This window comes from Xyrauchen texanus, chromosome 29 (genome assembly GCF_025860055.1).
Source record: "Xyrauchen texanus isolate HMW12.3.18 chromosome 29, RBS_HiC_50CHRs, whole genome shotgun sequence".
Classification (NCBI taxonomy): domain Eukaryota; kingdom Metazoa; phylum Chordata; class Actinopteri; order Cypriniformes; family Catostomidae; genus Xyrauchen; species Xyrauchen texanus.
Window position 1 is genome coordinate 39,654,730 of NC_068304.1, and position 14,571 is coordinate 39,669,300.

Sequence of the window (14,571 nt, forward strand, 5' to 3'; positions counted from 1 at the left end):
CGTCTGGTCCGATTCCACAGAAGAGCTACTGTTCTTTTTACTGCATATGGGGCTGACCCCTGTCCACAGCCGAATGTGACTACAATGGGCACGTGAGCATCAGAACAGGACCAAGGAGCAATGGACAAAGGTGGTTTGGTTTGACGAATCACGTGGACGGCCGGGTGCGTGTATGTCGTTTACCTGGGAAAGAGATGGCAGCAGAATGCACCATGGGATGACGGCAGGCCGGCGTAGGCAATGTTCTGCTGGGACACCTTGAGGCCTGGCATTTATGTGGATGTTACTTTGACACATACCACCTACCTAAAGATTGTTGCAGACCACGTACACCCCTTCATGGCAACGTTATTCCCTGATGGCAGTGGCCTCTTTCAGCAGGATAATCCGCCCTGCCACACTGCAAACACGGTTCAGGAATGGTTTGAGAAACACGACTTGGCCTCCAAATTCCCCAGATCTCAATCTCACATCCCAATGCATCTATGGGATGTGCTGGACCAACAAGTCCGATCCATGGAGGCCCCACCTTGCCACAGGACTTAAAGGATCTGCCAGATACCACAGGACACCTTCAGAGGTCTTATGGAGTCCATGCCTCGACCAGTCAGAGCTGTTTTGGTGGCACGAGAGGGACCTACATGATATTACAAATCTGCAGGGAGCAGCTTCATGGGAAGATGTTACAGCTCCTCTGCCCTAACTCATTTATGCTGTACTGCTTTGATAAGACTTTACCTTATAGATGCATGACTTTGCATTGAGGAAGAACAGCTCTATTGTGGCATTGTCCTTCAGATAAGAGATACTTTCGATGTAGAACCTGCCGAAGAACAAGATATCAGCATGTCAGCATGACATCACAAGTGAGGAGTTGATAGACATGCAGAATCAAAGACCAACCACTAGAGGGCATCATAAACTTTCATTTATAAATTCTCGAATCCTCCGTTCTGCTCACAACCTACAAATGTAAAAACAAAACCTATTGTGCAAGCTTCATTTAGCTCTCAGATTAAGGTAAGTGGGAACTATAACACGCTAACAACAGATGATCCATTGGCTCAAGTTGTGGCATCACACAGCCACACAAACCCAGGTTTTAAGATGGGTTTGGGTCAATTATATCATGTATAACTTTGGGTTTGTGTGGACTTTGTACATTAGCATAAACATACAATTTGATTGTACTGGTCGGGTCAGGTCCCATCAAATGGTCTCCTTTAAAGGCCCAGGTTTCAATTTAATACCCATGCAGACCTACAATACATACAAACGATGATATGACTTTGAATATACAATAAGGCATACAATGAAAGACATATGACACATAAAGGGAGTCCATGATTGGTTATTTATATTTAGATAGTGAGTCAAGTGTTTTAGAGAGAGAGAGAGAGTGAAAGAGAGAGAGATTAAAGTGATTAAACTGTATTGACAGCTGGTTTAATTTGAGTCTTGAACGCATCAAAGACTTCAGCTCTCTCCAATCAATAGCCAAATCATGGGAAGAGAAAAAGATCACACTCACATCCACAAACATGCCTGCATTATAAAGCTCCTCCAGTCCAGTTTAAACAGCACTGACATGCAATAGCTCATGCAGAAGAAAGAGTTGCACTTAGCAATTAAAGCAAAATGCATGCATGTCTATGCCTTTATTTGTGTAAGCAATCCAAATGTTTCCCAACAAACGTGTGAAATGCTGGACTGTTTTAAATATTTTATAGCATCCACCCACAGTGAGTGTGGTGACGTATTACTGTGCACCGACTGTGACATGTACACAGTAAAATACCACGTGGAAGCACACAAACATGAAATACACACATGCAATAAATACAGGGCCTTGCTTTGGTCATGTATTGGTCATATTTTGAAGCAGCAGCAATGCAAATCTAAATAAATCAACCCTCCCAGTAGATATTTGCTTACGGTCTGCAAGCTTGATTAACACTCGGCTGTTGCCGTGGCTCTCAAATTGATTGGGGTGTTAATGAGGGAAACGGTAGATTCGGATTAGCTGCATCTTTGCTAGCTTTGCTAATGAATTAATATGCAAATGTGCTTCTTCTCTTTCTCCCTGTGGATTATTATAACTGCTTGAGTTGCAAAATCAAGTGAGCTGCCTAACTAGAGAGCACTTTTCAGCATCATAGGCGTATTGATATTTTTCATCTGAAGTGTCGTTAAAAATGGTTGTTGGAAAGACTGTTTCAAAACCTAGTTAAGTCGGTTTCCTCGACCAAGGGATTCACAGCCTTTTCGACCTAAATTATTTACTTGAAGTTCCCCCTGAGATATGAAGTAATGCAACCTCGTCTCATAGGCTACGTGCCCACCGCAGATGAGAGCGGCCCAAATCAGATTTTTTTCACTCACATGTGACACAGATCTGTTCATTGGATGACCGTGTGAACAGTCATTTGAATCTGACTTTTTCAGTTGTGCCTTCAGTGTAAACAGCCAGGTCAGATTTAATGTGATTTTTCCATTAATCTACCTCAATAATCGTCATTTAGGCTATGTTCAGACTGCAGGCAAATCAGATCTTTTCAGGTAGACTGTCCGCACTATTAATTGCAAGTGATCAAATCAGATTTGCACGTTCAAACATAACTAACCTAACTGCATGGGTTGCTTTGGTAACGATGTAGGCGTAACCATGTGACGATATTTCAAAACAGATACAGGAAAAATGGAGGTGCATCATCTCGCTCTCCAAATAAGCGCCCTGTCCAGTCGTGGTGCAGAACTCCTCCGTCGCACAAGGAAAACTCATATTGTGATGTTCCGTGCTGCAGTCACTGGTTTTTATGGGACACGCTCAAGGAGCGCTAGACGCATGCGGGTCAGTTTAGGAGTGTCGGCCGTTCGGACCAGTGTCTGATATAGGACACGCTCAAGGAGCGCTAGACGCATGCGGGTCAGTTTAGGAGTGTCGGCCGTTCGGACCAGTGTCTGATATAGGACACGCTCAAGGAGCGCTAGACGCATGCGGGTCAGTTTAGGAGTTTCGGACCAGTGTCTGATATGGGACACGGTCAAGGAGCGCTAGACGCATGCGGGTCAGTTTAAGAGTGTCGGCCGTTCAGACCAGTTTCTGATATGGGACACGCTCAAGGAGTGCTAGACGCATGCGGGTCAGTTTAGGAGTGTTAGCTGTTCGGACCAGTGTCTGAAATGGGACACGGTCAAGGAGCGCTAGACGCATGCGGGTCAGTTTAGGAGTGTCAGCTGTTCGGACCAGTGTCTGAAATGGGACACGGTCAAGGAGCGCTAGACGCATGCGGGTCAGTTTAGGAGTTTCGGACCAGTGTCTGATATGGGACACGCTCAAGGAGCACTAGACGCATGCGGGTCAGTTTAAGAGTGTCGGCCGTTCAGACCAGTTTCTGATATGGGACACGCTCAAGGAGTGCTAGACGCATGCGGGTCAGTTTAGGAGTGTTAGCTGTTCGGACCAGTGTCTGAAATGGGACACGGTCAAGGAGCGCTAGACGCATGCGGGTCAGTTTAAGAGTGTCGGCCGTTCAGACCAGTTTCTGATATGGGACACGCTCAAGGAGTGCTAGACGCATGCGGTCAGTTTAGGAGTGTTAGCTGTTCGGACCAGTGTCTGAAATGGGACACGGTCAAGGAGCGCTAGACGCATGCGGGTCAGTTTAAGAGTGTCGGCCGTTCAGACCAGTTTCTGATATGGGACACGCTCAAGGAGTGCTAGACGCATGCGGGTCAGTTTAGGAGTGTTAGCTGTTCGGACCAGTGTCTGAAATGGGACACGGTCAAGGAGCGCTAGACGCATGCGGGTCAGTTTAAGAGTGTCGGCCGTTCAGACCAGTTTCTGATATGGGACACGGTCAAGGAGCGCTAGACGCATGCGGGTCAGTTTAAGAGTGTCGGCCGTTCAGACCAGTTTCTGATATGGGACACGCTCAAGGAGTGCTAGACGCATGCGGGTCAGTTTAGGAGTGTTAGCTGTTCGGACCAGTGTCTGAAATGGGACACGGTCAAGGAGCGCTAGACGCATGCGGGTCAGTTTAGGAGTGTCAGCTGTTCGGACCAGTGTCTGATATAGGACACGCTCAAGGAGCGCTAGACGCATGCGGGTCAGTTTAGGAGTTTCGGACCAGTGTCTGATATGGGACACGCTCAAGGAGCACTAGACGCATGCGGGTCAGTTTAGGAGTGTCAGCTGTTCGGACCAGTGTCTGAAATGGGACACGGTCAAGGAGCGCTAGACGCATGTGGGTCAGTTTAGGAGTGTCGGCCGTTCGGACCAGTGTCTGAAATGGGACACGCTCAAGGAGCGCTAGACGCATGCGGGTCAGTTTAGGAGTTTCGGACCAGTGAGTGATATGGGACACGCTCAAGGAGTGCTAGACACATGCGGGTCAGTTTAGGAGTGTCAGCTGTTCGGACAGTGTCTGAAATGGGACACACTCAAGGAGCGCTAGATGCATGTGGGTCAGTTTAGGAGTTTCGGACCAGTGACTGATATGGGACACGCTCAAGGAGCGCTAGACACATGCGGGTCAGTTTAGGAGGGTCGGACGTTCGGACCAGTGTCTGATATGGGACACGCTCAAGGAGCGCTAGACACATGCGGGTCAGTTTAGGAGGGTCGGACGTTCGGACCAGTGTCTGATATAGGACATGCTCAAGGAGCGCTTCAAGTTGAATTCATCATTGACATTTCTATTACAATTTCACGAACCCCTGGTTGGTAAACCCTTCCCTAGACAAGGTAATCATAGGCATATTCAGACGTCCAATTTGATGCCCAAAAATGAGATGTAGATACACAGATCACTAGATCACAGGCTTTGAAACACCACTGTATCATTTACTGCCGCTGTACTCACCTAACGCAGAAGTACAGCACAATGGGTCCAGATTTCTTGGGAAATTCATGTTCCAGAACACGCCGATCCAGCTGCAACCAGCTGAAATGACTCCTGTAACACAGCCCAAGAGAAATGACTGATAGCATCGCTAATAGCAACCTGAAGTATGTTGCAAAAACATACAATATCTCATACCTATTGCTTCATAACGTCATGAAATGTCATGTTTTATGGGTCCCAAGATATCATCATACTTGCACTCATGCATTACTTCAGAGAGAGCTGCTGCTTTTGATTGTCAGTGTGTGTGTGTGTGTCTCAAGGAAATCATCGGAAGACACATCTAACAAATATGGCACAGCAGTAGGTCACACTGTGTATGACTAAATGAAGGGGTGGTTGTTGAAGAAAGTGCAGAGGAGAAAAAGAGAAAAGCCAATCATCTCCTACAGGGATTATCAAAGCATGTTTTCTCATTCACAAGCTCTCAATTCGATGTCGAATCATATGGGTATATTTCACTTATAATGTCCCTTTTGCTCACATATGAAAGAAATTCTCTCCCAGCTAATGCCGTTACTAATACAGGGGACCTTCTAACTAGGTACGTTATGAAAATAAAAAATGTATTAAAGCATTTTTATTCGTTTTTCACCATTTTGGTCGCATTTTGGATTTTTTAAAATGAACAAATCCATGTATTCAATCAATAAATAAGATGTTATTTGTATACATTAATTTATTCATATATGCTGACTCAGTGAGATAAGGGGCGGCCAGAGACACCGGTTGGAGAGTGAGAGAGAGAGAGAGAAGATGCATGCAGCCTGATATCATATATGTTTATTGTTTAATTGCATATATTTACATTGATTTGTTGAGCACCTGCTAAAACCGGTACTGTCTCTTTAACAAAACCAGCATTTCTGTAAAGAGCGTCTATAGAGACTCGAGCGGCTTTATCTCAGCTGTGCTATGCATGATTAGAATTAAATGTTTATGTTTTGTTGTTTTTGATCAACAACTGACTTTCAAGAACAGAAAGGTTATTTATTTATCATTGTATCCCACTTTTCTCCCAATTTTGGAACGCCAAATTCCCACTACTTAGTAGGTCCTCGTGGTGGTGCGGTTACTCGCCTCAATCCGGGTGGCGGAGGACAAGTCTCAGTTGCCTCCGCTTCTGAGACAGCCAATCGGCGCATCTGATCACATGACTCATTGTGCACGACACCGCGGAGACTCACAGCATGTGGAGATTCATGCTACTCTCCGCGGTCCACACACAACTTATAAATATCGATTTCATGATCGTAAAAATTATCATGCATGTGTGAACTGCTATTTTTACCAACCCCTAAAAACTACTCCAATAACATGATCTTTGGGTAGCATAATGGCATTAAAATTGGCATAGTACTAGCATAAAGGCGTGATATTTCACATCATATATATATATATATATACGTACGTCTCGTCTACGTAAGAGATTCCAAAATATTCCTTCTCCTTCAGGTTGAAATGGGACGCCACCAGGTCAAGAAGGTCCTTCGCCATTAGCTTGGGCTGAAAGAGACAGAAGTCAAAATGTTATGTTGCATCATGAAAGTGATGTTTGACTAAAGACTGCGATTCTGAACTTGCCGACACACACACACACACACACACACACAAGGTCAGTGAGTTGGCATGCTGTGTGTGTTGTATTCTGATGAGTATTGATGTACTGCAGTGACTCTGCAGATTCATGCAGACGCCATCTTCAGTGTGTGTGTGTGTGTGTGTGTGTGTGTGTAGGGCATTTTGAAAAGGACACAGTGTGTGTGTGTGTGTGTGTGTGTGTGTGTGTGTGTGTGTGTGTGTGTGTGTGTGTGAGTGAATGGGTGTGTCACAGGCTTTCGTTAAGACTCTGAAATCACCGGCATCCTGAGAGATCACATTCAGCTAACCAATCTATCAAACAGGGCAGGCGTCTGAAACCACGGCGCCCTAGACAAATCTCATCGTTATGCACGAGCCTGTGTTCAAAACACTTTAATTGCTGTTTTGGTTGCACACAGATCATTTTGAATTAAGCACATACTGTAAATACAGTCAAACACACGCACACATGTCTCTTTATAAGAGAGTCAGCCCACCCACACACCCAAAAAATAGCAGCAAAGTCTGGAGCAAAAGTACAATTACGGCGGCAACCTCTACTTACACAGATGGAAAGAGAAAATGAGAGAAAGCACGAGGGGTAGACGACATTTGTATCTTGAAGAATGACGTTTTAGTTATTATTTTTGTTATGTTTTCAATTTTACAAGTAAGGCAGGTTACCTTGTTGCAATTATTAAACAATCGTCTCATTGCGGTTATTTGAGATAACTTCGATTATTGTGCATTTCAAACTCAAAACATATTGATGGCCATATAAGGGGATTTTTAAGCGACTATATAAATGCCATCAACGGCACGTTTGTTTGTCATTCAGTTGAACTTCGAGCAACACTGAGCCACACCTCGGAGGATGTAATCCAGAGCAGCTCCTGTCCAGAAAACAAATTTAATCTTTGATAGTGAACGCAAAGCGCTCCGGCTTCATTTTAATCGATCATGTAATGTCAATTGTTTCTGGTCATACATGCAGTGTGGCCGTCTGCCTGGGGACGGAGGGGTTGCTGCTGGCTGGCGAGAGCCGGAGGAGCTGTGGTTCCATCCGCCAGTTACCGGGCGGCAGCTCAACCTGGCCCCACCCTCCTCCTCGTCACACTCCTCCATTACACGACTCAGGTCGGGAAAACCCCCTGCATGACGCACTCCCCTCCCTTACGGCCGTGCCTGCCGGCAGGTCTTCCCCGCCTTTGTGGCGCATTTGGAGAGATGAGGGGAGGGAAAGGTGAGAGGGAAATACTTGCACGCCAGATCCTCAACCGCTCCTCCACTAGACGCCAGCTTGTTCGTCCCCCGGCGGACGGCAGTGAGTCCTCCGGCCCCTGGCGGACGGAACTGCTGCTCCCCTTCTTCGGCGGACGGCCCTGGCTCCTCCAGCTCTCGCCGACCGGCAGCGACCTCTCCGTACCCTGGCAGACGGCCGCGGATGCTCCTTTGGCGTTGGAAGTGGCGAGGACTCACTCCTCTCATCCCTCCTCCTTCCTGGGTTTCGGCACCACTGTAACAGTATAAGGATGGGCAAGTAGGAGGCAAGAACCGGCTGAACAGTCAACGTTAATTTTAATTATATAAAATGCGTGAATCTCTCTCTCCAACCAGTGTCTCTGGCCACCCCTTATCTCACTCTACCGCTGATCAGCTGGTTTAGTGCCAGCGGTCACGGCCCGGCCACACCCTCCTACACGTAGTTGGGGTTCAATTTTGGATAGGATGCTGTCTTGGAAGATAGTTGCCTATACAAACAGTAGACAGCAAGGCAGTAAATTGATTTTGGAACAGAGCTACTGCATCAGAAAAAAACCAGAGACACTTTAGAGACCCCAAACATCATCTGAGACTGTAATTACTGTCTTCACTCATTCACAAGACTTCCTTCAGGTCTCGCCTCACAAACCCTGTTTAGCTGCTTGTTTTACAGTTTCTATTATCTTGTGTTTAACCAAGTGAAGTACCGTTGTAAGGCATTACTTTATTTGTAAAACTGCCAGTCTTTTGCGAGACATTTGGCTTTCTTGTCCCACATCAATCAATTGGCATGTTTAATCTAGTCATTCAGAGCAATGTGCCGTGAAACGGCTCACTTCCTCAATTAGCCAAGGCGAGTGTGTGTGCGTTTGTGGTAAGAAGAGGAAGTGGGTTTTATTATATGACCACAACCTTCAATCTCGACCCTTTCAACCTTCAATCTCGACAAAATAAAGTGTCTTAATACTCAAATCATGTCGGTTTTCTTTAAGTATGGCGCCATGTTTTCTTTCTGGCTCTGTTTGGCCTCCAGACTTGATTATGACAGTTACTGATTTCGTAATATGTTTAGAGTCTCTGAAATGTGCAGATAAGCAGGATTAAGCACAATTAATATCCTGTTAGTGTGTGTTGAGGGCCATCAATATGAGTGCTGGATGGTTTTAAAAGATTCACTTTGGGTAGGCTATCATCTCCTCTCTGCCATTACACTCAGTCAGGCTGATTCGAATCACAGACTTATGTTTCCGCAAGAAAGGAGAATGTGATAGCGTGTGTGGCCATGAGGAGGAATATCCGGACTGTTGTGATTTAATATCATTAAACCGTTGGTGTCTGAGCAGGAGATCGGGGCAAGAGTGATGACAAAAACACGCGCTGTAAGGTCTCGTCAGTTCCAGATCACAGAGATGAGGGTTACGAGTCAGGTTTTTATTACAGAGAATAAATTCAACACGATGCAACGCTAGCGTTTGTTTTGTTTATCACTGTGAAAAAACACTGCATGTTTATCTTGTCAAAATGCAGGGAATGCAGACTTGATACAGAACAACTCAGTAACACATTAAAACATCCAATGCGTTCAATGAGCTGCGGAATGCTAATGCTAAAGCTAAAGACGCTGACTATCACACCTGGGGTCGTGAGTTTGAATCCAGGGTGTGCTGAGTGACTCCAGCCAGGTCTCCTAAGCAACCAAATTGGCCCGGTTGCTAGGGAGGGTAGAGTCACATGGGATAACCTCCTCGTGGTCGCTATAATGTGGTTCTCACTTTCGGTGGGGCAGAGAATAGCGTGAAGCTTCCACACGTGCTACGTCTCAGCGGTAACACGCTCAACAAGTCACATGATAAGATGCGCGGATTGATGATCTCAGACGCGGAGGCAACGCGGAGATTCGTCCTCCGCCACCCGGATTGAGGCAAGTCACTATGCCACCAAGAGTGTGCATGTGAGTCTGCTTTTGAGTGTGTGTGTGTGTGTGTGAGTGTGCATGTGAGTCTGCTTTTGAGTGTGTGTGTGTGTGTGTGTGTGTGTGTGTGTGTGTGTGTGTGAGTGTGCATTTGAGTGTGTGTGTGTGTGTGAGTGAATGTGTGTGTGTGTGTGTGTGTGTGTATGTGTGTGAGTGTGCATGTGAGTGTGTGTGCATGTCTGTATGTGTGTGAGTGTGCATTTGAGTGTGTGTGTGTGTGAATGTGAGTGTGTGTGTGAATGTGAGTGAGTGCGTGTGTGAGTGTATGTGTGTGTATGTGTGTGAGTGTGCTTTTGAGTGTGTGTGTGTGTGTGAGTGTGTGTATGTGTGTGTGCGCGCATGCACATGGAGGTTTTCGTGTTAAAATTCAGTCACGCAGGATTATAATTGTGCAAATGAACTTCATACTTTATTCTTGGTGGCTGCAGACTTTAAAATGATAAATTCCAAATGCAATCTTTGTAAAATATACCATCAAAAAAAATATCTGTGACGTTGCAAACCAAGAGCAAAATGAGAGTTTCCTAAATGTTTGATTTTATGCCAAAAGATCAGTGATTTTTAGACCCTTTCAGTTCCATATAAGGCCAGTTCACACTGCACCGACAGACACAGACCAACGGCGACAGACACGTCCGTACGGTTTTGTCGGATCAGTGTGTTAAAACTGTTGCCGTCGGCGATTGTTGCCGTCTGTATTCAGCCAACGATCGCCGGGATGTGGAATGTCTGAGCAGTGTGGTGTGATTTTCCAACAAACTCTGACGTAATCTGACATGGCCATGAACCGTTGCCATGACGATGAGGGAAGCGTCCCTGAAAACTCCATGGAAACGAAAGTGTGTGAGCTAGGTGAATCCAACATTTCTGGGAGTACGGTGGATACATCGCATACACTATAAATTACACCCATTTGTACACGGCAATATAAAATATCGACTGTCCCTCACGTTTGAGTTTATTTGCTTGTACATTGTGGGAATCCCCAATGGAGTTTGGGGTAAGAGGGAATCCCCACTATTGTAGCGCAATTCCGCTACAGGTCACTATAGAAACTAAGTGAAGGAAACAAACACAGCAACAATTCTGCAATATCTGGAAATGAAAAAGAATAAAATAGCCGTCTTCTTCAGCATAAGTTTTCTTTCAGCTTTCTGGTGTCCATGTAAACATAGTCATTGCCTTGTCTTTTAATATATTCTCTCTGCCTCATCCCTTTCTTTCTCTCCCTCTCTCTCTCTTCCTGGGGATCTGTTCTTTCCTTCTTCCATTTCATCTCACCTGATTGCTAAGGACTCTTTCAACTCCTCTCCTTTCTAGATTTCTCAGTTATCAGAGCGAAACTGCGACAGCAATCAACTCTACCAGCATTTACAGGAGAGATAGAGATAGAGAGAGAGTGATAGAGAGAGATATAGAGAGAGATAGAGAGAGAGAGAGGAAAATGAGAGATGTAGGTGGCAGAGAAATTACATTTCTCCAACTATGATGGGAGTTTAAAGTGGATTGGAGTCTAGAGGAATCAGGTCAGCTAACCACACCTGACAGAGAGAGAGAGAGAGAGAGAGACAGATTGAATAGAATAAAATGAACAGAACACAAAAATAGAATAAAAAGAATAGAACATCACAGAATGGAAATAAACAGAAAAGAACATACAAATAAATCAGAATAGAATAGAATTATCCGTCATGTCTTTAGTGGCTGGGACGGCATACCACAGGCAGCGTTATCCTCATGATTAGGGACTTACTGAGAAAGTTCATGTGAGTGTGTGTGTGAGTGTGTGTGTGTGTGTGTGTGTGTGAGTGAGTGTGTGTGTGAGAGTGTGTGTGCATGAACCTGTACCGAGGTGACGGTTCTGTTTATATTGAGGTCTGAGGGCATGGGAGACGGACGGCGTTGTTATGGAAACTGAACTCTTCCTAAGACAAGATGTTTGTGTTCTGATAGGAGCATTTATGGGACACTTTGGTGCGTGTGGGGGAATTTTGATAGGGTGATTTTGGGGCGATGCTGATAGGGGTTATTATGGGAAAGTAAACTGGCCAGATGTACTGATGTTTTAAAGACACCTCAGAGACAGACATGTGCACACACACACACACACACACACATATATGACAGAGTTCAGGTGATGTCCATGACATTGGGAAAGGACATGTGACGTGTCATATTACACATTCACACAGAGCAAACATTCCAACTCATACACGCACACACACAGATAAAGAGGCCCCTATTTCCAGAAGACATTAATGAAGTCTCAGAGGAGAAGTTAGGATTTCCCTTCTCAGACAAACGAGAGGAAATCTGAGCAACTTATCACAAAAACACGTACCAAAACTTCACACCTCCACAGATCAATATTCAAATAATAATGTACTCAAATCTCCAATATCATATTTGGGTCATACTGTTAGATTACCTTTATTCTATAGATTGTTGTAAGAATGTGTGTGTGTGTGTGTGTGTGTGTGTGTGTGTGTGTGTGTGTGTGTGTGTGTGTGTGTGTGTGTTTGTGTGTGTGTGTTGTCTTACCTGAACCAAGAGCTCTAATTTCCTATCATCCAGGAGATGGACCTGACACCTCCGCCCTTCCGTCATCTGTTGGGAAGGCAACAGAAGGAAAGAGAGAGATTAAAGAAAGCACATTCACAGCAGGGTGAAATCAACTGTAAATACTAGGTCATGGTGACAGGAATAGAAAGTCTCCTTACACACACACACACATGCAGCGTGATTCCCACTCAAGCAGTAGAATTCAATCTCATTCACTCACACAAACACACACACACACACTCACTCACAAACACACACACACACACACACACACAAACACACACAGACACTCTCACACACACAATCACACACACAGACACAAACACACACAAAAACACAAACAGACACTCACACACACTCACACAGACACAAACACACACAAAAACACAAACAGACACTCACACACACTCTCACACACACTCACACAGACACAAACACGCATAAACACAGACACAAACAAACACTCTCACACACACACGCATAAACACAGACACAAACAAACACTCTCACACACACTCACACAGACACAAACACGGATAAACACAGACACAAACAAACACTCTCACACACACACGCATAAACACAGACACAAACAAACACTCTCACACACACTCACACAGACACAAACACGCATAAACACAGACACAAACAAACACTCTCACACACACTCAATCACAAACACACTCACACACACGCATAAACACACAAACACACAATCAAAAACATGCATAAACACACACACACATAAACACACGCAAAAACACACACACGCATAAACACACACATGCATAAACACACACACACATAAACACATAAACACGCAAAACACACACACACACAAACACACGCATAAACACACACAAACACACACGCATAAACACACAAACACATAAACAAACACATGCATAAATACACACGCATAAACACACACACGCATAAGCACACACAAACACATGCATAAACACACACACACACATAAACACACGCATAAACACGCAAAAACACACAAACACATGCATAAACACACGCAAAAACACACACACACATAAACACACGCAGAAACACACACACGCAGAAACTCACACAAACACACGCAAAAACACACACGCGCATAAACACAAACACACGCATAAACTCACACAAACACATGCATAAACACACATAAACACACGCAAAAACACACACACACATAAACACACGCAGAAACACACACACGCAAAAACACAAACACGCATAAACACACAAACACATGCATAAACACACGCAAAAACACACAAACACACGCATAAACTCACACAAACACATGCATAAACACACACGCACAAACACACGCATAAACTCACACAAACACATGCATAAACACACATAAACACACGCAAAAACCCACACACACATAAACACACGCAGAAACACACACACGCAAAAACACACAAACACGCATAAACTCACACAAACACACGCAAAAACACACGCGCATAAACACATGCACGCATAAACACACGCAAAAACACACACAGACACAAACACACGCAAAAACACACACGCGCATAAACACACACACATAAACACATGCACGCATAAACACGCAAAAACACACACAGACACAAACACGCAAAAACACACGCGCATAAACACATGCACGCATAAACACATGCACGCATAAACACACACAAACACACGCAAAAACACACACAGACACAAACACACGCAAAAACACACGCGCATAAACACAAACACACGCAAAAACAAACACACGCATAAACTTACACAAACACACGCATAAACTCACACAAACACATGCATAAACACACGCAAAAACACACGCAGAAACACACACACGCAAAAACACACAAACACGCATAAACACACAAACACATGCATAAACACACGCAAAAACACACAAACACATGCATAAACTCACACACGCACAAACACACGCATAAACTCACACAAACACATGCATAAACACACATAAACACACGCAGAAACACACACACGCAAAAACACGCATAAACACACATAAACACACGCAAAAACCCACACGCAGAAACACACACACGCAAAAACACGCATAAACTCACACAAACACACGCAAAAACACACACGCGCATAAACACACACGCGCATAAACACATGCACGCATAAACACATGCACGCATAAACACGCAAAAACACACACAGACACAAACACACGCAAAAACACACGCGCACAAACACACACACATAAACACACACAAACACACGCATAAACACACACGCACACAAACACACACACGCATAAACACA

General features: G+C 44.7%; 1 protein-coding gene across 3 annotated transcripts in view; it reads right to left on the minus strand.

Moving 5' to 3' along the window:
- Positions 1 to 14,571, minus strand: part of LOC127622731 (FERM domain-containing protein 4A-like) — a 100,467-nt gene that overhangs the window by 52,015 nt on the left and 33,881 nt on the right. For all 3 annotated transcript variants that reach the window (XM_052096788.1, XM_052096787.1, XM_052096786.1), the window contains exons 2-5: positions 12,265 to 12,330; positions 6,319 to 6,413; positions 4,866 to 4,958; positions 739 to 823 (exon numbers count right to left, since the gene is read on the minus strand). In XM_052096788.1, the coding sequence (XP_051952748.1) occupies positions 739 to 823; positions 4,866 to 4,958; positions 6,319 to 6,413; positions 12,265 to 12,330 (339 nt within the window). The remainder of the gene's footprint in view (positions 1 to 738; positions 824 to 4,865; positions 4,959 to 6,318; positions 6,414 to 12,264; positions 12,331 to 14,571) is intronic.